This window comes from Oncorhynchus gorbuscha, unplaced genomic scaffold (assembly GCF_021184085.1).
Source record: "Oncorhynchus gorbuscha isolate QuinsamMale2020 ecotype Even-year unplaced genomic scaffold, OgorEven_v1.0 Un_scaffold_1008, whole genome shotgun sequence".
NCBI classification, from domain to species: Eukaryota; Metazoa; Chordata; class Actinopteri; order Salmoniformes; family Salmonidae; genus Oncorhynchus; species Oncorhynchus gorbuscha.
Window position 1 is genome coordinate 81,689 of NW_025745922.1, and position 25,812 is coordinate 107,500.

At 48.7% G+C, this 25,812-nt stretch overlaps 2 protein-coding genes and 1 non-coding gene across 5 annotated transcripts in view; 2 read left to right on the forward strand and 1 right to left on the reverse strand.

Annotated features, from left to right (window-relative positions):
- Positions 1 to 12,355, reverse strand: part of LOC124020960 (exportin-T) — a 62,181-nt gene extending 49,826 nt beyond the window's left edge. For all 3 annotated transcript variants that reach the window (XR_006836168.1, XM_046336274.1, XM_046336273.1), the window contains exons 1-2: positions 12,200 to 12,355; positions 1,665 to 1,997 (exon numbers count right to left, since the gene is read on the reverse strand). Coding sequence is in view for 2 of the 3 variants with exons in the window: in XM_046336274.1 (XP_046192230.1) it covers positions 1,665 to 1,754 (90 nt within the window). In the remaining variant the exon portion in view is untranslated. The remainder of the gene's footprint in view (positions 1 to 1,664; positions 1,998 to 12,199) is intronic.
- A 393-nt stretch (positions 12,356 to 12,748) lies between these two features.
- LOC124020961 (60S ribosomal protein L18a) lies at positions 12,749 to 19,800 on the forward strand. Its single transcript, XM_046336276.1, has 5 exons — positions 12,749 to 12,873; positions 15,236 to 15,415; positions 18,006 to 18,135; positions 18,811 to 18,920; positions 19,642 to 19,800. The coding sequence occupies exons 1-5, from the start codon at positions 12,856 to 12,858 to the stop codon at positions 19,732 to 19,734; spliced, it is 531 nt and encodes a 176-aa protein (XP_046192232.1). The 5' UTR covers positions 12,749 to 12,855; the 3' UTR covers positions 19,735 to 19,800.
- Positions 14,964 to 15,098, forward strand: LOC124020966. The gene has a single exon (XR_006836170.1). It is a non-coding gene; the product is annotated as a small nucleolar RNA SNORA68 (small nucleolar RNA).
- Positions 19,801 to 25,812: the final 6,012 nt, after the last annotated feature.

Here is a 25,812-nt window from a genome sequence, read left to right on the forward strand (position 1 = left end):
CCACACAACCCCCATAACTACCCCATTCTGCAGCCAGGCACACAACCCCCATAACTCCCCCATTCTACAGCCAGCCATAACAACACTCGTGCTGACAGCGGAGAGGGAACAAGTTAGGCAGGCTGGCTGGCTGGCTGGTTGGTTGGTTGGTTGGTTAGTTGGCTGGCTGGATGGCTGGCTGCCTCAAGGACACAGAGTTGGTGTGGGTCTCCTATACATGCATTTCTGTGTAGGCCTACATCTGAAAAAGCATGGTGGAAGCCTTGTGTTCCACAGCAGATCCCAGGTGGAAGCCTTGTGTTCCACAGCAGATCCCAGGTGGAAGCCTTGTGTTCCACAGCAGATCCCAGGTGGAAGCCTTGTGTTCCACAGCAGATCCCAGGTGGAAGCCTTGTGTTCCACAGCAGATCCCAGGTGGAAGCCTTGTGTTCCACAGCAGATCCCAGGTGGAAGCCTTGTGTTCCACAGCAGATCCCAGGTGGAAGCCTTGTGTTCCACAGCAGATCCCAGGTGGAAGCCTTGTGTTCCACAGCAGATCCCAGGTGGAAGCCTTGTGTTCCACAGCAGATCCCAGGTGGAAGACAGAGCCCTGGTTCAAGTCCCCTGGATGGAGAGTCTGACGAGACAGAGCGCTGGTTGTCAAGTCCCTGGATGGAGAGTCTGACGAGACAGAGCACTGGTTCAAGTCCCCTGGATGGAGAGTCTGACGAGACAGAGCACTGGTTCAAGTCCCTGGATGGAGAGTCTGACGAGACAGAGCGCTGGTTGTCAAGTCCCTCGGTGGAGAGTCTACATGGCTCTAAGAATCATTTGCAGGAGCCAATGCACTTGGATCAAGGTCAGTCTACATGGGTCAGTCTACATGGACCAGTCTACATGGGTCAGTCTACACAGGACAGAGCGTTGATTCAAGTCCCCGGGATGGACAGTCTGACGAGACAGAGCGCTGGTTCAAGTCCCATGGATGGAGAGTCTGACGAGACAGAGCGCTGGTTCAAGTCCCATGGATGGAGAGTCTGACGAGACAGAGCGCTGGTTCAAGTCCCACGGATGGAGAGTCTGACGAGACAGAGCGCTGGTTCAAGTCCCCTGGATGGAGAGTCTGACGAGACAGAGCACTGGTTCAAGTCCCTCGGTGGAGAGTCTGACGAGACAGAGCGCTGGTTGTCAAGTCCCCCGGTGGAGAGTCTGACGAGACAGAGCACTGGTTCAAGTCCCCTGGATGGAGAGTCTGACGAGACAGAGCGCTGGTTCAAGTCCCATGGATGGAGAGTCTGACGAGACAGAGCGCTGGTTGTCAAGTCCCCTGGATGGAGTGTCTACATGGCTCTAAGAATCATTTGCAGGAGACAATGCGTTTGGATCAAGTTCAGTGTACATGGACCAGTCTACATGGACCAGACCAGTCTACATGGACCAGACTACATGGACCAGACCAGTCTACATGGACCAGACCAGTCTACATGGGTCAGTCTACATGGACCAGACCAGTCTACATGGGATCTGAGAATCATTTGCAAGATTTGTCCTCTATAAGCACATGAATGAACTCCACACACACACACACACACACACACACACACACACACACACACACACACACACACACACACACACACACACACACACACACACACACACACACACAGTGTAATGAGACTTACCTTCTGCCTATAGCAGGCGTCTGCATTAGGGTCGAGCCCCAGCAGGGCCTGCTCGTCCATGTTGATGATGGAGACAGACTGGCAGGCCATGAGAAGGTCTTCTGTTGCTGCCCTCCACGGTAGTTTCACCGTCTTCTGCTGCTCCCCTCCACGGTAGTTTCACCGTCTTCTGTTGCTGCCCTCCACGGTAGATTCACGGTCTTCTGTTGCTGCCCTCCACGGTAGATTCACAGTCTTCTGTTGCTCCCCTCCACGGTAGTTTCACCGTCTTCTGTTGCTCCCCTCCACGGTAGTTTCACCGTCTTCTGTTGCTGCCCTCCAGGCCAAGCACATCTACACACAACAAAAATAACATCAACAATAATATTTAGGGTTGGGAATTGCCAGGGACTTCACAATACGATATCACGAGGTGCCAATATGATGTGTATTGCGATTCTCCATATGCATTGAGATTCTATATATAAACTGTGATTCGATACTGTCATTTTAGAGCAATTTGATGCTCCAAACATATCGCTCACCAATATGTCTGATGCAGAGCGACAAGAAAACAAAAAATACAAAAAATAAAACGTTTAACTAATTTTCTCCGCAATTTCGTGATATCCAAATTGGTAGGTGCAGTCTTGTCCCATCGCTGCAACTCCCGTACGGACTCAGGAGAGGCGAAGGTCGAGAGCCGTGCGTCCTCCGAAACACGACCCTGCCAAGCCGCACTGCTTCTTGACACACTAGCCGCACCAAGCCAGTCGCACCAATGTGTCGGAGGAAACACTGCCAGCCGCACCAATGTGTTGGAGGAAACACTGCCAGCCGCACCAATGTGTCGGAGGATACACTGCTAGCCGCACCAATGTGTCGGAGGAAACACTGCCAGCCGCACCAATGTGTCGGAGGATACACTGCTAGCCGCACCAATGTGTCGGAGGAAACACTGCCAGCCGCACCAATGTGTCGGAGGAAACACTGCCAGCCGCACCAATGTGTCGGAGGAAACACTGCCAGCCGCACCAATGTGTCGGAGGAAACACTGCCAGCCGCACCAATGTGTCGGAGGAAACACTGCCAGCCGCACCAATGTGTCGGAGGATACACTGCCAGCCGCACCAATGTGTCGGAGGATACACTGCCAGCCGCACCAATGTGTCGGAGGAAACACTGCCAGCCGCACCAATGTGTCGGAGGAAACACTGCCAGCCGCACCAATGTGTCGGAGGAAACACTGCCAGCCGCACCAATGTGTCGGAGGAAACACTGCCAGCCGCACCAATGTGTCGGAGGATACACTGCCAGCCGCACCAAGCCAGCCGCACCAATGTGTCGGAGGAAACACTGCCAGCCGCACCAATGTGTCGGAGGATACACTGCCAGCCGCACCAATGTGTCGGAGGATACACTGCCAGCCGCACCAATGTGTTGGGAGGAAACACTGCCAGCCGCACCAATGTGTTGGGAGGAAACACTGCCAGCCGCACCAAGCCAGCCGCACCAATGTGTCGGAGGAAACACTGCCAGCCGCACCAATGTGTCGGAGGAAATATCTTCTAGCTGGCGACCGAAGTCAGCTTACAGGCACCTGGCCCGCCACAAGGAGTCGCTAGAGCGCGAACGGAACAAGGACATCCTGGCCGGCCACAAGGAGTCGCTAGAGCGCGAACGGGACAAGGACATCCTGGCCCGCCACAAGGAGTCGCTGGAGCGCGAACGGGACAAGGACATCCTGGCCCGCCACAAGGAGTCGCTAGAGCGCGAACGTGACAAGGACATCCTGGCCCGCCACAAGGAGTCGCTAGAGTGCGAACGGGACAAGGCTATCCTAGTCTACACTTCTTAGCTAGTGGTGCCGTTGAGTTCCATTGTGTGATTGAGTCATTGACTCAGTGGCAGCTGACCAGCATGCCCAGGACAGCTGCACAACAGTAGCTAACGAGCACAGCTTTGTAGTGACCTGCATGGCACTGCGAGTGTCAGCGTGTGTGTGTGTGGCTAATATTGTTTGACACACACAGACAAAGAGAGTAACGCTGAGTCAACAGAAACACGTCGGTGTTGATGGGAGGGCCAGACAGACCCTGTAACTGGCCTCTCCCCTCTACATAATGAACAATACCCAGGAGCTAATCCCAGTTCCCCTGCTGTACCCAGTAGCTAACCCCAGTTCCCCTGCTGTACCCAGGAGCTAACCCCAGTTCCCCTGCTGTACCCTAATCCCAGTTCCCCTGCTGTACCCAGGAGCTAACCCCAGTTCCCCTGCTGTACCCTAATCCCAGTTCCCCTGCTGTACCCAGGAGCTAACCCCAGTTCCCCTGCTGTACCCAGGAGCTAACCCCCGTTCCCCTGCTGTACCCAGGAGCTAACCCCCGTTCCCCTGCTGTACCCAGGAGCTAACCCCCGTTCCCCTGCTGTACCCAGGAGCTAACCCCCGTTCCCCTGCTGTACCCAGGAGCTAACCCCCGTTCCCCTGCTGTACCCAGGAGCTAACCCCCGTTCCCCTGCTGTACCCAGGAGCTAACCCCAGTTCCCCTGCTGTACCCAGTAGCTGTACCCAGTAGCTGTACCCAGTAGCTAACCCCAGTTCCCCTGCTGTACCCAGTAGCTAACCCCAGTTCCCCTGCGGCTAACCCCAGTTCCCCTGCGGCTAACCCCAGTTCCCCTGCGGCTAACCCCAGTTCCCCTGCGGCTAACCCCAGTTCCCCTGCGGCTAACCCCAGTTCCCCTGCTGTACCCAGTAGCTAAACCCAGTTCCCCAGTGGCTAACCCCAGTTCCCCTGCGGCTAACCCCAGTTCCCCAGTAGCTAACCCCAGTTCCCCAGTAGCTAACCCCAGTTCCCCAGTAGCTAACCCCAGTTCCCCTGCGGCTAACCCCAGTTCCCCTGCGGCTAACCCCAGTTCCCCTGCAGTACCCAGTAGCTAACAGTTACACAACACATAGCTAGCATGATGCAACATGGACTCAATATTTCTAATCAGTTAAGTACACAGATATCATAACAGGTGCAGCAAATGTTTGTCTTTCTAGCTCCAACAGTACAGTAATATATAATGTTTCTAGCTCCAACAGTACAGTAATATATAATGTTTCTAGCTCCAACAGTACAGTAATATATAATGTTTCTAGTTCCTACAGTAATATATAATGTTTCTAGCTCCAACAGTGCAGTAATATATAATGTGGACTACACAGTGTTACACGTGGACTACACAGAGTTACACGTGGACTACACAGAGTTACACGTGGACTACACAGAGTTACACGTGGACTACACAGAGTTACACGTGGACTACACAGAGTTACACGTGGACTACACAGAGTTACACAGAGTTACATGTGGACTACACAGAGTTACACAGAGTTACACGTGGACTACACAGAGTTACACAGAGTTACACAGAGTTACACGTGGACTACACAGAGTTACACGTGGACTACACAGAGTTACACGTGGACTACACAGAGTTACACGTGGACTACACAGAGTTACACGTGGACTACACAGAGTTACACGTGGACTACACAGAGTTACACGTGGACTACACAGAGTTACACGTGGACCAGACAGTATATGAATACAAACAGTGAACAGCAGTAGTTGTACAGGATTTGCCTTGACTAGAATACAGTATATACACACACACGATTAAAACAGTATGGAAACATGATTAAAGTGACCAGTGGTAGCAGGCTAGAGTACCGGGTGGTAGCAGGCTAGAGTACCGGGTGGTAGCAGGCTAGCGTACCGGGTGGTAGCAGGCTAGAGTACCGGGTGGTAGCAGGCTAGCGTACCGGGTGGTAGCAGGCTAGCGTACCGGGTGGTAGCAGGCTAGAGTACCGGGTGGTAGCAGGCTAGCGTACCGGGTGGTAGCAGGCTAGCGTACCGGGTGGTAGCAGGCTAGCGTACCGGGTGGTAGCAGGCTAGCGTACCGGGTGGTAGCAGGCTAGCGTACCGGGTGGTAGCAGGCTAGAGTACCGGGTGGTAGCAGGCTAGACTACCGGGTGGTAGCAGGCTAGACTACCGGGTGGTAGCAGGCTAGCGTACCGGGTGGTAGCAGGCTAGCGTACCGGGTGGTAGCAGGCTAGAGTACCGGGTGGTAGCAGGCTAGCGTACCGGGTGGTAGCAGGCTAGCGTACCGGGTGGTAGCAGGCTAGCGTACCGGGTGGTAGCAGGCTAGAGTACCGGGTGGTAGCAGGCTAGTAACAGTGACTAAAGTTCAGGGCAGGGTACTGGGCGGAGACTAGTGGTGACTAACAGTCTGATTGCCTGGAGATAGAAGCTGTTGTTCAGTTTCTCTGTCCCAGCTTCGATGCAAATGTACTGTCTCCACCTTCTAGATGGTAGAAGGGAGAACAGGCAGTGTCTCGGGTAGCTGGGGTCCTTGATGATCTTCTAGATGGTAGAGGGGAGAACAGGCAGTGGCTCGGGTGGCTGGGGTCCTTGATGATCTTCTAGATGGTAGAAGGGAGAACAGGCAGTGTCTCGGGTGGCTGGGGTCCTTGATGATCTTCTAGATGGTAGAAGGGAGAACAGGCAGTGTCTCGGGTGGCTGGGGTCCTTGATGATCTTCTAGATGGTAGAAGGGAGAACAGGCAGTGTCTCGGGTGGCTGGGGTCCTTGATGATCTTCTAGATGGTAGAAGGGAGAACAGGCAGTGGCTCTGGTGGCTGAGGTGCTTGATGATCAAATCAAAAATGTTATTTGTCACATGTGCCTAATACAAACAGGTGTAGACCGTACTGTGAAATGTTTACTGACAAGCCCTTAACCAACGAGCAGTTGCCAGGCAACCAGGCAGTGATGCAACCGGTCAGGATGTTCTCATCTTCTTGGCTGATAACGATATACAATATTTTTCTTGACAAAAACAATTAGACCGATACTAAAAATGTTGGCGGCCTTTTAAGCCTTACAGTTAAAACGTTAACACACACGCGGACGCAGAGGTCTAAGGCACTGCATCTCAGCGCAAGAGGCGTCACTACAGTCCCTGGTTCGAATCCAGGCTGTACCACATCCGGCCGTGATTGGGAGTCCCATAGTGCGGCTCACAATTAGCCCAGCGTCGTCTGGGTTTGGCTGAGGTAGGCAGTCATTGTAAATAAGAATGTGTTCTTAACTGACTTGCTAGTTAAATAAAGGTTACACACACACACACACCACACTGACCCAAAAGTGAATTTGTTGGCATTTACTTATGTCCCCATTACCAGTGAAAACATAATCAATACCTTTTTCTTTCACTTACTTGCTGTGCTGTTTCGTTGTTCAGTCATTTCATTCTCAACCAGGATTTCTACGGAACGCCGTTGGGGCCGTTGCTACGGGACGCCGTTGGGGCCGTTGCTACGGGACGCCGTTGGGGCCGTTGCTACGGGACGCTGTTTGGGGCCGTTGCTACGGGACGCCGTTGGGGCCGTTGCTACGGGACGCCGTTGGGGCCGTTGCTACGGGACGCCGTTGGGGCCGTTGCTACCGGACGCCATTGGGGCCGTTGCTACCGGACGCCGTTGGGGCCGTTGCTACCGGACGCCGTTTGGGGCCGTTGCTACGGGACGCCGTTTGTATTTAACACGTCAATTAAGCTTGTTGACCAATCAGGACCTGAATATGACTGCATGTCACATAATTTAACACATTAATACATGTTTTACGTAGTTATTACACATTGATTGGCCGATCCCTCGTAGTTCATATGTCACAACGATTCATCGTTGCTATGACGCTGGTCAAGTTGTCTCGCGCACCTACAGCGCTGGTCATTTAAAAAAGCTAGCGTTTCATAGTATGTCGTGAAGCTAGTAGCAGTGACACTATTACTGTTTAACTCTGGTAAGGCAACATCTGAAAAACATCACACTTGGTAGTGTGTACCGGTGATCGACGAGTCGGCGAAAGACAACATCACCCACGACAGGTAACGGTTGATTGTCAAGGGGAATCAACCCCATTATCTTGGTGTTGATGGTTTTCGCCTTTTGAATTGTCTCGCTGAAATTCTTATTCTTTCAAATGACTGCTGGACTTGTCTGCTGTGTGGATCAAGCAGTCAACATTGTGGGCTAGGTTAGGAATGCCATTTTGCACGTTTGCAAATATCTACTCGGCGTCATTATGTCATGCATCTTCTTTATATAGGTATGCACGTTAGCTTTGACATCGGCGTTAAACTAGACATCTGGCCGATATCAATGTTGGCATTTTTAGCTAATATCGCCCGATTACGATATGTTACGATCGTGCCTCCCTAATGGCAACTGCTCGGCATCTGACCATAAAGCGCTAGAGGGTAGTGTGTACGGTCCAGTAAATCACTGGGGCCAAGCTTCCTGCCATCCAGGACCTCTATACCAGAGGGTAGTGTGTACGGTCCAGTAAATCACTGGGGCCAAGCTTCCTGCCATCCAGGACCTCTATACCAGAGGGTAGTGTGTACGGTCCAGTAAATCACTGGGGCCAAGCTTCCTGCCATCCAGGACCTCTATACCAGAGGGTAGTGTGTACGGTCCAGTAAATCACTGGGGCCAAGCTTCCTGCCATCCAGGACCTCTATAATAAGTGGTGTCAGAGGAAGGCCCAAAAATGGTCAAAGACTCCAGTCACCCAAGTCATAGACTGTTCGCTCTGCTACCGCACAGCAAGCGGTACCAGAGCGCCAAAGTCTAGGACCAAAAGGCTCCTTAGCAGCGTCTACCCCCCCCAAGCCATAAGACTGCTGAACAATTAATCAGACTATTTACACCGCCATTTGTTTTTACACTGCTGCTACTCACTGTTTATTATCTATGAATAGTCACTTCAGCCTCATTATTGTTATGTCATTTTCTTGTGGTACTTTTTGATTTTATTTAATACTTTAGTTTATTTAGGAAATAATCCTAACTGTGTTTCTTGAACTGCATTGTTGTTTAAGGACTTGTAAGTAAACATTTTCGCTGAGTTCTACTACACCTGTTGTATTCGGCGCATGTGACAAATAAAAATGGATTTGCTGTCGATGTCCTGGAGGGCAGGCAGTGTGCCCGCAGTGATGACCACACCACCTTCTGGAGAGCCCTGCGGTTGAGGACGGTGCAGGTGCCGTACAGCCCGACAGACAGGATGCTCTCAATGGCGCATCTGTAAAAGAATGTGAGGATCTCATGGGCCACGCCTAATTTCTTCAGCCTCCTGGAGGTTGAAGAGGCAGTCGTTGTGCCTTCTTCACCACATTGTCTGTGTGAATGGATCATTTCAGGTTGTCAGTGATTTGCTGAGGAACTTGAAACATTTTCACCCTCTCCACTGTGGCCCATCGATATGGATGGGAATGTGGATGGGGGTGTGATCTCCCTGTTGTCTCCTGAAGTCCACAATCAGCTCCTTCCGTTATGTTGAGGTAAGAGGTTATTGTCCTGGCACCACCCCGTCAGGGCCATCCCCTCCTCCCTGTAGGCTGTCTTGTCATTGTTGGTAAATCAGCACTACCACTGTTGTGTCATCAGCAAACTTGATGATTGAGTTGGAGACGTGCACGGCCAAGCAGTACAGGAGGGAATCCAGCACCCAGTTACATAAGGCAGGGCTCAGAACCAGGACCCCGGGCTCAGTGATGAGCTTGGAGGGCACTATGGTGTTGAAAGCTGCGCTGTAGTCGATGAACAGCATTCTTACATTGGTATTCATCTTGTCCAGATGGGATAGGGCAGTGTGCATGCGACGGCGATTGAGTCATCTGTTGGGGCGGCACACAAATTGTAGAGGGTCTAGGGCTTCAGGTAAGGTGATATAATCCTTAACGAGTTGGTCTAGGGCTTCAGGTAAGGTGATCCTTAACTAGATGGTCTAGGGCTTCAGGTAAGGTGATCCTTAACTAGAGGGTCTAGGGCTTCAGGTAAGGTGATCCTTAACTAGATGGTCTAGGGCTTCAGGTAAGGTGATCCTTAACTAGTGGGTCTAGGGCTTCAGGTAAGGTGATCCTTAACTAGATGGTCTAGGGCTTCAGGTAAGGTGATCCTTAACTAGATGGTCTAGGGCTTCAGGTAAGGTGATCCTTAACTAGTGGGTTTAGGGCTTCAGGTAAGGTGATCCTTAACTAGTGGGTTTAGGGCTTCGGGTAAGGTGATCCTTAACTAGTGGGTCTAGGGCTTCAGGTAAGGTGATCCTTAACTAGTGGGTCTAGGGCTTCAGGTAAGGTGATCCTTAACTAGATGGTCTAGGGCTTCAGGTAAGGTGATCCTTAACTAGATGGTCTAGGGCTTCAGGTAAGGTGATCCTTAACTAGTGGGTTTAGGGCTTCAGGTAAGGTGATCCTTAACTAGTGGGTTTAGGGCTTCAGGTAAGGTGATCCTTAACTAGTGGGTTTAGGGCTTCGGGTAAGGTGATCCTTAACTAGTGGGTTTAGGGCTTCAGGTAAGGTGATCCTTAACTAGTGGGTTTAGGGCTTCAGGTAAGGTGATCCTTAACTAGTGGGTTTAGGGCTTCGGGTAAGGTGATATGATCCTTAACTAGTGGGTTTAGGGCTTCGGGTAAGGTGATATGATCCTTAACTAGTGGGTCTAGGGCTTCAGGTAAGGTGATCCTTAACTAGATGGTCTAGGGCTTCAGGTAAGGTGATCCTTAACTAGTGGGTTTAGGGCTTCAGGTAAGGTGATCCTTAACTAGTGGGTTTAGGGCTTCAGGTAAGGTGATCCTTAACTAGTGGGTTTAGGGCTTCAGGTAAGGTGATCCTTAACTAGTGGGTTTAGGGCTTCAGGTAAGGTGATCCTTAACTAGTGGGTTTTTAGGTGATCCTTAACTAGTGGGTTTAAGGTGATATGATCCTTAACTAGTGGGTTTAGGGCTTCAGGTAAGGTGATCCTTAACTAGTGGGTTTAGGGCTTCAGGTAAGGTGATCCTTAACTAGTGGGTTTAGGGCTTCGGGTAAGGTGATCCTTAACTAGTTGGTCTAGGGCTTCAGGTAAGGTGATCCTTAACTAGTGGGTTTAGGGCTTCAGGTAAGGTGATCCTTAACTAGTGGGTCTAGGGCTTCAGGACAGTGGTGATCCTTAACTAGTGGGTTTAGGGCAGACAGGTAAGGTGATCCTTAACTAGTTGGTCTAGGGCTTCAGGTAAGGTGATCCTTAACTAGTGGGTTTAGGGCTTAGGGTAAGGTGATATGATCCTTAACTGCGTCAAAGAACTTCAGGGTGACAGACAGTGGGGCAGTGACAGACAGTGGGGCAGTGACAGACAGTGGGGCAGTGACAGACAGTGGGGCAGTGACAGACAGTGGGGCAGTGACAGACAGTGGGGCAGTGACAGACAGTGGGGCAGTGACAGACAGTGGGGCAGTGACAGGCAGTGGGGCAGTGACAGGCAGTGGGGGGACAGTGAGTGACAGACAGTGGGGCAGTGACAGACAGTGGGGCAGTGACAGACAGTGGGGCAGTGACAGACAGTGGGGCAGTGACAGACAGTGACAGACAGTGGGGCAGTGACAGACAGTGGGGCAGTGACAGACAGTGGGGCAGTGACAGACAGTGGGGCAGTGACAGACAGTGGGGCAGTGGGGCAGTGACAGACAGTGGGGCAGTGACAGACAGTGGGGCAGTGACAGACAGTGGGGCAGTGTGGGGCAGTGACAGACAGTGGGGCAGTGACAGACAGTGGGGCAGTGACAGACAGTGGGGCAGTGACAGACAGTGGGGCAGTGACAGACAGTGGGGCAGTGACAGACAGTGGGGCAGTGACAGACAGTGGGGCAGTGACAGACAGTGGGGCAGTGACAGACAGTGGGGCAGTGACAGACAGTGGGGCAGTGACAGACAGTGGGGCAGTGACAGACAGTGGGGCAGTGACAGACAGTGGGGCAGTGACAGACAGTGGGGCAGTGACAGACAGTGGGGCAGTGACAGACAGTGGGGCAGTGACAGACAGTGGGGCAGTGACAGACAGTGGGGCAGTGGGGTGGGACAGACAGTGGGGCTATGGTCATTTAGTTCAGGTACTTTTGCCTTCTTGGGTAAAGGAACAATGGTGGACATCTTGAAGTAAGTGGGGTAGGGAGAGACTGAATCCGTCCGTAAACACTCCAGCCAGCTGGTCTCCACATGCTCTGAGGACGCGGGATGCTGTCTGGGCAGGCAGCCTTGCGAGGGCTAATAAACTATTTTGACTTAGATGCCGGTTACCTAGTATTGACTAACGTTAACTAGCTCGCGGCTGGACAGTTGGCACCGAAATACCGACTGGCCGTCTGGTCAGCCACTCCTCATAAAAAGTTGCCCTTGTGTGTGTTGTGCTGGCTTGGTCGCATAACGTTAGCTGGATATATAACTAGTTTCGTTTAAATGAAACAAGGTAAACAACGATAAATACAGGTTTTATACTTTATACTTGTGTTATCAAAACGACACAACATCAAATTAACGTTAGAGCTACGGCAGACTGTTTTTCCTCCGGTATCATCAGCACACGTTTACCGCACATTGAGCCACCATAACGCTCCCGGTGAAAGACTCCCGAGGCCCGTTGAACAAAGTCAATTCAGAAGTAAACAGATATTTTATAATATCTCACCTTATTGCTATACTTTTATCTTCATCGTCTCCGTCCGTCAGTACATCCCTAAATCGTCAGGAATTACCCCCAAAAAGCACTTGTAGTTTGTCTGTTTAGCTCGGCAAAGGGTTCAGGGCAGGAATTTCAGGAGTCGATTTCTTGCGGCGTGTCGATTCAACGGAACCGGAAACGTCACATTTTCGCTGGGGTCATGACCACAGGAAGAAGTTCTCCCCCACAAATTATTTTATTTTAAATAAACGTAATTTCCTTCACGACAAGTATGTGGCTAGATATATGTTTTTTTAGGGGAATCCCTCTTCTGATAAAAATTCCATAAATGTTTTGAAAGGGAATATTTGACTATTCTGACAGATTGATTAGATCAATCTTATTGATTAGATATGAGGTGGTTCTAATCCTTTTACTCTCTGATACAGTCAAAGATTGACTGTCGTTGACAATGCCAAAGATACTGATAAAATTATACCTTAAAATAGAAATAAACGTTCATTATTTTTTTTTAAATTGGGTTATTACAGCTTATAAACGCTCTGGACGGCGAACCAATCAGAGGAATTAAAGCGTTTGATCCCGCCCCTTTTTGTACTTCACATCCGGAGTCTCCGCCCTTCTACTTCCTCTTTCCCAGTTCGCAGTCAGCGAGAGACACCATGAAGGCGTCTGGCACAGTATGTAAAATAGTTTATTCAACCTTTTTAAATCACAGAAAGCCAGTTATATAGACGGATTTGAGCACATATTGCTTCAATCGTTTGAATTATGTAGTCACATGATGCTAAATCGATATAAATAGTTACATTTTTTCGGCTTTAAAAAAAACTGAAGCCTCCGCGGCTGTAACATGGCGTCCACGTTTGAGATTTTGGACCATGTGGGCCCATAGAGAAACAATGCGGCTAGCTAGGAAAATATGTGGCAACAGTGAACCAAACAAATATGCCCGTCTTATGTATTTAGCCACCTCTCTCCAAACAATTTGTTTTCTGTACACTTCTTCTCAAAGTGTGTTAAAATGTCCGCGAAGTGCTAACTAACATGTATCTAGTAGCCTACATTGATAACTTTAGTAAGCTAGTTGCCACATACCTGGCCAGGCGTAGGCCGCGTTGCTAGTCGGCTAACTGAGCCGACTAGCAACACATCTCGTAGCTAATTATCCTCTCCAGACACATGTTAGCAGCCCATCCTGTTTCTCAATTCCGAAACAAGTAATTAGTTGGGTTGTTAACTGGAAGTAGTTGTTAGCTGTAACTAGCTAGTGAGATTCAGAACTGTAAAATCTTCAAGTTAGCAGGCTAAGATTGGCTGGCTTACCAAGCTAAAGACATTGCGCCTGGTACATCAAAAATCAAATTTTATTTGTCACATACACATGGTTAGCAGATGTTAATGCGAGTGTAGCGAAATGCTTGTGCTTCTAGTTCCGACAATGCAGTAATAACCAACAAGTAATCTAACTAACAATTCCAAAACTACTGTCTTATACACAGTGTAAGGGGATAAGGAACATGTACATAAGGATATATGAATGAGTGATGGTACAGAGCAGCATATAGTAGATGGTATCCTGTACAGTATATACATATGAGATGAGTGTGTAGACAAAGTAAACAAAGTGGCATAGTTAAAGTGGCTAGTGATACATGTGTTACATAAGGATGCAGTCGATGTTGTAGAGTACAGTATATACATATGCATATGAGATTAATAATGTAGGGTAAGTAACATTATATAAGGTAGCATTGTTTAAAGTGGCTAGTGATATATTTACATCATTTCCCATTATTAAAATGGCTGGAGTTGGGTCAGTGTCAATGACAGTGTGTTGGCAGCAGCCACTCAGTGTTAGTGGTGGCTGTTTAACAGTCTGATGGCCTTGAGATAGAAGCTGTTTTTCAGTCTCTCGGTCCCAGCTTTGATGCACCTGTACATGAAGCAAATGTAATGTACATGAAGGTCTTCAACTAACATCAAGGCGGTGGCCCGTTCCTGTAGGTTCATGCTCTACAACATCCGCAGAGTACGACCCTGCCTCACACAGGAAGCGGCGCAGGTCCTAATCCAGGCACTTGTCATCTCCCGTCTGGATTACTGCAACTCGCTGTTGGCTGGGCTCCCTGCCTGTGCCATTAAACCCCTACAACTCATCCAGAACGCCGCAGCCCATCTAGTGTTCAACCTTCCCAAGTTCTCTCACGTCACCCCGCTCCTCCGCTCTCTCCACTGGCTTCCAGTTGAAGCTCGCATCCGCTACAAGACCATGGTGCTTGCCTACGGAGCTGTGAGGGGAACGGCACCTCAGTACCTCCAGGCTCTGATCAGGCCCTACACCCAAATAAGGGCACTGCGTTCATCCACCTCTGGCCTGCTCGCCTCCCTACCACTGAGGAAGTACAGTTCCCGCTCAGCTCAGTCAAAACTGTTCGCTGCTCTGGCTCCCCAATGGTGGAACAAACTCCCTCACGACGCCAGGACAGCGGAGTCAATCACCACCTTCCGGAGACACCTGAAACCCCACCTCTTTAAGGAATACCTAGGATAGGATAAAGTAGTCCTTCTCACCCCCCCTTAAAATACTTAGATGCACTATTGTAAAGTGGTTGTTCCACTGGATGTCATAAGGTGAATGCACCAATTTGTAAGTCGCTCTGGATAAGAGCGTCTGCTAAATGACTTAAATGTTAAATGTAATGTTGACATCCTTGCAGTTGACTGTAGGTAATGTCATGCATTGTATTAATTTAGATGTACGGATGGCAATGCACCCTAACCCAAAGGCCATATCAAATAAATGGTATGATCTTGTCAGGTGTGCTAAAATCAACATGATGTACCTTGTCGCCTTTCTCTGATGCTGATGTGCCGTTGAAAGTGAATCCAAGGTTCAACATTTTAATGCATATTTGTCTTATCCAGTATCCATCATAGTCTTTAAGTTAGCGACTGGTATATATGGACAGCTTGTATTGTCCTATGGACGTTGTATTGCACGTCACTCACATTTCTTCCTCTCCTGCTCCATCCACACAGCTTAGGGAGTACAAAGTTGTTGGGCGCCTCCTGCCCTCGGTTAAGAACCCCACTCCTCCTCTCTACCGCATGAGGATCTTCGCTCCTAACCATGTGGTGGCCAAGTCTCGCTTCTGGTACTTTGTCTCCCAGCTGAGGAAGATGAAGAAGGCCAACGGAGAGACAGTCTACTGTGGTCTGGTAGGTAGCACAGGGGACAGGGTGGGCTCATTGGTGTGATGAGGCACAGGGGACAGGGTGGGCTCATTGGTCTGGTAGGTAACACAGGGGACAGGGTGGGCTCATTGGTGTGATGGGGCACAAGGGACAGGGTGGGCTCATTGGTCTGGTAGGTAGCACAGGCGACAGGGTGGGCTCATTGGTCTGGTAGGTAACACAGGGGACAGGGTGGGCTCATTGGTGTGATGGGGCACAAGGGACAGGGTGGGCTCATTGGTCTGGTAGGTAGCACAGGGGACAGGGTGGGCTCATTGGTGTGATGGGGTACAAGTGACAGGGTGGGCTCATTGGTCTGGTAGGTAGCACAGGCGACAGGGTGGGCTCATTGGTCTGGTAGGTAACACAGGGGACAGGGTGGGCTCATTGGTGTGATGAGGCACAGGGGACAGGGTGGGCTCATTGGTGTGAGGCACAGGGGACAGGGGGGCTCATTGGTCTGGTAGGTAGCACAGGGGACAGGGTGGGCTCATTGGTGTGATGGGGCTAACAAATCAACTGCAATGATTCACCAGTATTGAATGTATATGTTCTTTAATGTGTTTCGCTAAATAAACTATTATGGAAATGGATGGTGTCAGTGGTCTGGCTGGAAGTTAGTATTACTGTTGCACACGCAACCATGAAGTAGTTTAAAGACACTGCCCTTGATAGAGAGATTACAGGAGAAAGGAAACTGTTGATGCGTTTGACCGGTATTAGATTTGTATGTAAAAATCAATTGCTGCATTGTTTGTCTGGTGATCCTCTCCTGGAGACATGAGCCGTTTTCAGGGTAAACACGAGTAAATGCTATGCATGTACACCAGTGTTGTCACGATACCTGAATTTAGACTTAGCTACCTGCTTCAGTGTCAGCGTACTCAATATCACAATACTCTATTTTCAAAACGACGCCACACCCAACAAATGGCACCTGATCCAGATGGAGGAACTCAGCTACTGTTCTGTATCTAGTTTTTATTTTATTTAGTTTCTTTTTACTTTAACCTTTTATTTAACTAGGCAAATCACTTAGCAACAAATTCTTCTTTACAGTGACGGCCTACACAGGCCAAACCCGGACGATGCCGGGCCAATTGTGTTATGGGTGACGCACAATGAATCAATCATACATTCAATTAGATTTGATTGTTCTTTTGTAGATTAGTAAAAACACCATGTTAATAATTTACTTGAAAGGAATATTTCTAGATAAACTAATTAAATAGAGATGTAGACTAGGTCTTAGTCACAGTACAGGGGAATGCATATTATTCAATAGACTAGGTCTTATTCACAGTACAGGGGAATGCATATTATTCAATAGACTAGGTCTTATTCACAGTACAGGGGAATGCATATTATTCAATAGACTAGGTCTTATTCACAGTACAGGGGAATGCATATTATTCAATAGACTAGGTCTTATTCACAGTACAGTGGAATGCATATTATTCAATAGACTAGGTCTTATTCTCAGTACAGGGGAATGCATATTATTCAATAGACTAGGTCTTATTCACAGTACAGGTGAATGCATATTATTCAATAGACTAGGTCTTATTCACAGTACAGTGGAATGCATATTATTCAATAGACTAGGTCTTATTCTCAGTACAGGGGAATGCATATTATTCAATAGACTAGGTCTTATTCACAGTACAGTGGAATGCATATTATTCAATAGACTAGGTCTTATTCTCAGTACAGGGGAATGCATATTATTCAATAGACTAGGTCTTATTCACAGTACAGTGGAATGCATATTCAATAGACTAGGTCTTATTCACAGTACAGGGGAATGCATATTATTCAATAGACTAGGTCTTATTCACAGTACAGGGGAATGCATATTATTCAATAGACTAGGTCTTATTCAATAGACTAGGTCTTATTCACAGTACAGGGGAATGCATATTATTCAATAGACTAGGTCTTATTCACAGTACAGGGGAATGCATATTATTCAATAGACTAGGTCTTATTCACAGTACAGGGGAATGCATATTATTCAATAGACTAGGTCTTATTCACAGTACAGGGGAATGCATATTATTCAATAGACTAGGTCTTATTCAATAGACTAGGTCTTATTCACAGTACAGGTGAATGCATATTCAATAGGTGTGACATGCAATAAGAAAGGAGGACCAAGGCACTCTTCAAATAATTCATTAAAATGCCTTTATTAGTTTGTTCAATAGAAGCTTCTTCTTTTTTTAAACCGACGAGTTTCGGCTGCATTTGAGTGAATAACATGAGTTATTCAGCTTGTTTTTAGCTGATTTCACGGGGCTGCGGAAAACCAAACATTTTGTTTCGGACTAACATTGAACTGATAGACTTGACCCTGTCAATCGTGTGAGACCCGTTTGACAGGATGTAACCAAATCCTTGTACTGGGCTGTTTTTTTTTGTGTATCAGGAAAAGTAGATAATTTTCAGTATACCGTGCAACCCAAATGTCCCTCTGACTTCCTGTCTGCCAATTAGGTGTCCGTCGGGAAGTCGTCTCGTTCTGTAAGGTTGAACCTTGTCTAATGAAGTGTTATTTCTCCCACCTCTGTCTCAGGTGCACGAGAAGACTCCCCTGAAGGTGAAGAACTTTGGCATCTGGTTGCGTTACGACTCCCGTAGCGGAACCCACAACATGTACCGAGAATACAGAGACCTGACCACCTCTGCAGCCGTCACCCAGTGCTGTGAGTATGTCCCAGTGCTGTGAGTATGTCCCAGTGCTGTGAGTATGTCCCAGTGCTGTGAGTATGTCCCAGTGCTGTGAGTATGTCCCAGTGCTGTGAGTATGTCCCAGTGCTGTGAGTATGTCCCAGTGCTGTGAGTATGTCCCAGTGCTGTGAGTATGTCCCAGTGCTGTGAGTATGTCCCACGTCCTGCAGTCTGTGTGACAGTTTGGAGAACACTGGGTTTAACCCATTGATGCGTTGGACAGCCATATTTAAGATCTGTGATCATTATCAGACGGTTCCTCATGATAGATGTTTAGTGAAACAGCTTGTAGCTGCTGTAGATCCGTCCTCCAGACTGTCAGACAGACTGGAGCTTGTAGCTGCTGTAGATCCGTCCTCCAGACTGTCCCCCCGCCAGCAGGCCTGTTCAGTGGGACATGAACCTAATCTGCCCCCCCCGCCAGCAGGCCTGATCAGTGAGGCATGAACCTAATCTGCCCCCCCAAGTGTCCATTCAGCGGGCCTGAAATTTGATCAGTGAGACGTTGCTTAGTTTGCCCTCCTAACGGTCTTGATAAATCTTTCTTGGGGGGGGTAGATACTAACTTGGCCTGTCTTCCAGGAGGGCAGTTGGGTGTCGTTGTCACTAGCTGTGTTTTATTATTCTGATGTTGTCTGTGTGTTCTCCAGATCGTGATATGGGCGCTCGCCATCGTGCCCGTGCCCACTCCATCCACATCATGAAGGTCCAGGAGATCGCTGCCAATAAATGCCGCAGACCTGCGATCAAGCAGTTCCACGTAAGTCTACTCGCATCGTATATCATCCACCCGAGGTGCTACGGCACGGTACCGGGTCTAGGTCAGACTGTTCTCTGTGCTACAGCACGGTACCGGGTCTAGGTCAGACTGTTCTCTGTGCTACGGTACCGGGTCTAGGTCAGACTGTTCTCTGTGCTACGGCACCGTACCGGGTCTAGGTCAGACTGTTCTCTGTGCTACGTCACCGGGTCTAGGTCAGACTGTTCTCTGTGCTACGGTACCGGGTCTAGGTCAGACTGTTCTCTGTGCTACGGTACCGGGTCTAGGTCAGTCTCTTCTCCGTGCAACGGTATCGGGTCTAGGTCAGTCTCTTCTCCGTGCAACGGTGTCGGGTCTAGGTCAGACTGTTCTCTGTCCTACTGGTACCGGGGCGCCAAGTCTAGGTCCAAGAGGCTCCTTAACAGCTTCTTACCCCCAAGACTGCTGAACAATCAAATGTCCACCGGGACGATTTACATCCCCCCCCTTCTTTTTTTACACTGCTGATCCTCGCTGTTTATCTATGCATAGTCACTTTACCTCTACCTACATGTACAAATGACCTCTAACCTGTGCCCCCGCACATTGACCCCATACGCTCCTATGAGTTGCTCTGGAAAAAGAGCGTCTGCTAAATGACTCCAATGTGAATGGTAGCGTATCGTAATGAAATGACAGCATGTCTTTTCCTTAAAACAATCTCCTCTTGTCCTCTCCTCAGGACTCCAAGATCAAGTTCCCCCTGCCACACAGGGTCCTGCGTCGTCAACACAAGCCCCGCTTCACCACCAAGAGACCAAACACCTTCTTCTAAAGGAAATAACCTCTTGTTTTCACTTTGTGCGTGCGGGACAATAAAATTTCTAATTGTAGAAAGGAAGCCATTTTGTTTTTGAGTTTAATTTTGTACATGTTTGGCTAAGAATTGGGTTTGTGATTACTTCCGACATGCACGTTTTGAAGTGAATGAAAGGCCTAGTTTCTGAGTCATGAGTTGGATTGCATCATGCTTTGCAGGGGGGTGGAATGGTTGTCAGTGGATATAATGTGAAAGGTTATTAGTTAACATTAAGAAATGTGAAGAGAGAGAATGTGGACCATCACTACAGATTTGCTACAAAACAAGCCCCTAATTATTACTTTATAATGACCATTTAGAGAGATTATGTGTTGCATACGAGTGCTGATCAATAGATGAAAGATAAAAGTTACCACATAATAACATAGTTGGTTTATCTGGACCACATGTAGGTTGTAATATGCAGTGGGCTGGAAGGGGCCATTTTAACCACCCCCTTTTTCCATTAGAAGCTCACATTTTAAGAGTTCTTGCGTTTTAAGAGCGTCTGCTAAATGACGTAAATGTAAATGTTCTAAGATGATATAGTTTCACACCACTAATATTTGCGAAGAAACCATACCCATAACATTAGTTATGTTTGTCGTGTATTTAAATGTGTTTTGTGGCACACACGCGCCTTCCACATGTCCATTTCCTGTAAGTTGGCGCCATCTCGTGGCTCGAGCGCGTGGTTGTCAGAGTTACCGCGGTCATTAGACGTTTTACTGTCATGACGGGGATTTCGGTAAAGGTTTAAATACCTGGCAAGGCTTCGGGTAACTTTGGTAACCGTCAATTCGGTAATTTACGTGAGCAGGAAAATGTATTCTCAATTCGGTCAAATGAGCCGTGGAAAGTTATTCTCCATTGAAATTGTGTTAAACTGACATTGGACGCTTTCATGTCTTCCATTAGCGGATGAGACTAAATCTGAGGTAAATATTTGTTTTGCTCAACTCAATAAGACCTTAAGTCGAATCACACGTTATGTCCGGTGTCCGTTTTGTTTCATTCTAACGTGCTTTTAGGTTAATGTGGCTAATGTGTCAAGACATGTAGGCTTGACTTGCAATATGAATGGATACATTTTCAACAATCTCATGGGGGTAACGGAGGCCTACGGATATCGGTGACCGGTCAATGCCCAGACATGCTAAAGGCATACGGTGTTGTCAGAGAACACACACATTGTTGCTCAGTGACCGATTAAATGTAACACCGGTATTAATACCAGTTTAATACAGGTTTCCAAGTGGTTTCCGATGGCATGGTCCTGACAGATCCCATTGGAAAGCCCTTCTGAAACAAAAGTAAGGTCATGGATCAGAAAACCCAGTCAGTAACTGGTGTGATCAGAAACCCAGTCAGTATCTGGTGTGGATCAGAAACCCAGTCAGTATCTGGTGTGGATCAGAAACCCAGTCAGTATCTGGTGTGGATCAGAAACCCAGTCAGTATCTGGTGTGATCAGAAACCCAGTCAGTATCTGGTGTGGATCAGAAACCCAGTCAGTATCTGGTGTGATCAGAGAACCAGTCAGTATCTGGTGTGGATCAGAAAACCAGTCAGTATCTGGTGTGGATCAGAAAACCAGTCAGTATCTGGTGTGGATCAGAAAACCAGTCAGTATCTGGTGTGGATCAGAAACCCAGTCAGTATCTGGTGTGGATCAGAAACCCAGTCAGTATCTGGTGTGGATCAGAAAACCAGTCAGTATCTGGTGTGGATCAGAAAACCAGTCAGTATCTGGTGTGGATCAGAAAACCAGTCAGTATCTGGTGTGGATCAGAAACCCAGTCAGTATCTGGTGTGGATCAGAAACCCAGTCAGTATCTGGTGTGATCAGAAACCCAGTCAGTATCTGGTGTGGATCAGAAACCAGTCAGTATCTGGTGTGATCAGAAAACCAGTCAGTATCTGGTGTGACCACCATTTGCCTCACGCAGCGCGACACGTCTCCTTCGCATTGAGTTGGATCAGGCTGTTGATTGTGGAATGTTGTCCCACTCCTCTAAGTTGCTGGATATTGGGCGGGAACTGGAACACGCTGTCGTACACGTCGATCCCAGACATGCTCAATGGGGTGACGTGTCTGGTGAGTATGCAGGCCATGGAAGAACTGGGAAATTTTCAGCTTCCAGTAATTGTGTACAGATCCTTGCGACTTGGGGCCGTGCATTATCATGCTGAAACATGAGGTGATGGAGGATGAATGGCACGACAATGGGCCTCAGGATTTCATCATGGAATCTTTGGGCGTTCAAATTGCCATTGATAAAATGCAATTGTGTTCATTGTCCGTAACTTATGCCTACCCATAACCCCACCGCCACCATGGGGCGCTCTGTTCACAACGTTGACATCATCAAACCGCTCACCCACACAATGCCATACACACTGTCTGCCATCTGCCCGGTACAGTTGAAACCGGGATTCATCCGTGAAGAGCACACTTCTCCAGCGAGGCCAGTGGCCATCGAAGGTGAGCATTTGCCCACTGAAGTCGGTTACGATGCCGAACTGCAGTCGGGTCAAGACCCTGGTGAGGACGACGAGCACGCAGATGAACTGACGGTTGCTTGCTGACTGTACCAGAAATTATTTTGTTGTGCAAACCCACAATTTCATCAGCTATCTGGGTGGCAGGTTGATCCCGCAGGTGAAGAAGCCGGATGTGGGGGTCCTGGGTTGGCGTGGTTACATGTGGTCTGTGGTAGTGAGGCCGGATGTGGGGGTCCTGGGCTGGCGTGGTTACATGTGGTCTGTGGTAGTGAGGCCGGATGTGGGGGTCCTGGGCTGGCGTGGTTACATGTGGTCTGTGGTAGTGAGGCCGGATGTGGGGGTCCTGGGCTGGCGTGGTTACATGTGGTCTGTGGTAGTGAGGCCGGATGTGGGGGTCCTGGGCTGGCGTGGTTACATGTGGTCTGTGGTTGTGAGGCCAGTTGAATGTTCTGCCAAATTCTCTAAAACGTTGGAGGTGGCTTATGGTAGAGAAATCATCATTCGATTATGAGGCAACAGCTCTGGTGGACATTGCTGCAGTCGGCAAACCAATTGCACGCTCCCTTAAAACTTGAGACATCTGTGGCCATTGTGTTGTGTGACAAAACTGCACATTTTAGAGTGTCTTTTTATTGTCCCAGGCACAAAGTGCACCTGTGTAATGATCATGCTGTTTAATCAGCTTCTTGATATGCCACACCTGTCAGGTGGATGGATTATCTTGGCAAAGGAGAGATGCTCACTAACAGGGATGGAAAAAAAAAATGTGCCGAAAATTTGAGAAATAAGGTTTTTGTGCGTATGGAATATTTCTGGGATTTTTTATTTAATCTCATGAAACATGGGACCGACACTTTTACCTGTTTAATTTCTATTTTAGTTTAGTATATGTGTCACCAAACCAAGCCGTGTTGACGTTCCTTTTTCAGATAAAGCTTCCCCGTGTCAGTGTGGGAGGAGTTCGGCTGTTACTCCTTCACCCTGTCAGTGTGGGAGGAGGTCTGCTGTTACTCCTTCACCCTGTCAGTGTGGGAGGAGATCTGTCACTCCTTCACCCTGTCAGTGTGGGGGAGGTCTGTTACTCCTTCACCCTGTCAGTGTGGGAGGAGGTCTGTTACTCCTTCACCCTGTCAGTGTGGGAGGTCTGTTACTCCTTCACCCTGTCAGTGTGGGAGGAGGTCTGTTACTCCTTCACCCTGTCAGTGTGGGAGGAGGTCTGTTACTCCTTCACCCTGTCAGTGTGGGAGGAGGTCTGTTACTCCTTCACCCTGTCAGTGTGGGAGGAGATCTGCTGTTACTCCTTCACCCTGTCAGTCCGGGAGGAGATCTGCTGTTACTCCTTCACCCTGTCAGTGTGGGAGGAGGTCTGTTACTCCTTCACCCTGTCAGTGTGGGAGGTCTGTTACTCCTTCACCCTGTCAGTGTGGGTGGAGGTCTGTTACTCCTTCACCCTGTCAGTGTGGGAGGAGTTCTGTTACTCCGTCACCCTGTCAGTGTGGGAGGAGATCTGCTGTTACTCCTTCACCCTGTCAGTGTGGGAGGAGGTCTGTTACTCCTTCACCCTGTCAGTGTGGGAGGTCTGTTACTCCTTCACCCTGTCAGTGTGGGAGGAGGTCTGTTACTCCTTCACCCTGTCAGTGTGGGAGGAGGTCTGTTACTCCTTCACCCTGTCAGTGTGGGAGGAGGTCTGTTACTCCTTCACCCTGTCAGTGTGGGAGGAGATCTGTTACTCCTTCACCCTGTCAGTGTGGGAGGAGTTCTGTTACTCCGTCACCCTGTCAGTGTGGGAGGTCGTCTGTTACTCCGTCACCCTGTCAGTGTGGGAGGAGATCTGTTACTCCTTCACCCTGTCTGTGTGGGAGGAGGTCTGCTGTTTATCCCGTATCAGAACAACCATCAGGAGGTGGAGTCAAATGGCCTCCTAATTCCATGGGCCCTGGTCAAAGGTAGTGCACTATATAGGGAATAGGGTGCATTGGCCCTGGTCAACAGTAGGGCACTATATAGGGGATAGGATGCCATATGGGACAGCGTATTGGCCTCGGTGTGGACTTCTTTCGACTGCTCTAAAAATCACACTCAGTTTGTTTAAAACATTTTCGAAGCTGTAACTGATTCTCTATTTTTCTCTTTTGTCGATTGAAGCCTGTTTATTTAAAGGCTTTTTAAACCAGATCCATGAGACCTTGTTGAAAACCAATCCACTCACACCAACTCATTTTGATCGGCTACGTTTCCCACAGCCTGGTGGGGGGGGGGCAGGTAGGACGAGGCCAGAGAGTGAGACTACGTCTGCCTTGGCAGGATATCCTTTGAAACAATAATCCCGGGTAATTTCTCTGGTAGGGAGCGGCCCTCCGTTCATCTAATCTACCAGATGTTTCCCACGCTACTTTGAGATGAGGGCACAGTGATTTCCCTGCTGGGTAGCAGTCCGACTCCGGCCGGCTGAACCTCTATGTCTCTCTCTCTATGTCTCTCTCCCTCTCTCTCTCGCTGTCTCTCTCGCTGTCTCTCTCTCTCTCGCTGTCTCTCTCGCTGTCTCTCTCGCTGTCTCTCTCGCTGTCTCTCTCTCTCTCTCTCTCTCTCTCTCTCTCTCTCTCTCTCTCTCTCTCTCTCTCTCTCTCTCTCGCTGTCTCGCTCTCTGTCTCTCTCTCTTTCTCTCTCTGTCTCTCTCTCTCTCTCTCTCTCTCTCTCTCTCTCTCTCTCTCTCTCTCTCTCTGTCTCTTTTGCTGTCTCGGTCTGTCTGTGTTTGAAATATGTCAGACAGTGTTTCCAAACCCTCACCTGGAATATTGATGACTAGACTCATGGCTCTCTGTCCTCCAGGACTGCTATTGAGATGATGTCCTGTACTTGGCCCAGCAGTCTGGCCATAGACTTAGGGGTCTGGCTGGTCTGTAGACTTAGTCTAATCAGCAGTCTGGCCATAGATTTAGGGGTCTGGCTGGTCCGTAGACTTAGTCTAATCAGCAGTCTGGCCATAGATTTAGGGGTCTGGCTGGTCCGTAGACTTAGTCTAATCAGCAGTCTGGCCATAGACTTAGGGGTCTGGCTGGTCCGTAGACTTAGTCTAATCAGCAGTCTGGCCATAGACTTAGGGGTCTGGCTGGTCTGTAGACTTAGTCTAATCAGCAATAGACTGTAACAGCAGCAGACAGTGTAGAACCCACTGCCCAGCATTTTCCTCTGAATCATAGACGACAGAAATTACGATTTGTGCATTACACTACAGCACAAGGAACTTACACAGTCATTGGCTCGTTACAGCCTATTCCAGATTGATGTCAGTTGGCTTGAGTCGAGGCGTATGAATACAGAGACACGGACTGAGGTGAAGTGCCCCTGAGTACTGGTAACCGAGCAGAACAGTAGAGTGGTTCGGTCTGACACGTCTGTGGTGGGGTCTACTTAAATGGGTCACGCAAATCAAATCAAATGTATATTTATAGAGACCTTTTTAAAAACATGTTTTTTTACATCAGCTGATGTCAGAAAGCGCTTATACAGGAACCCAGCCTAAAAAAAACCCAAACAGCAAGCAATGTA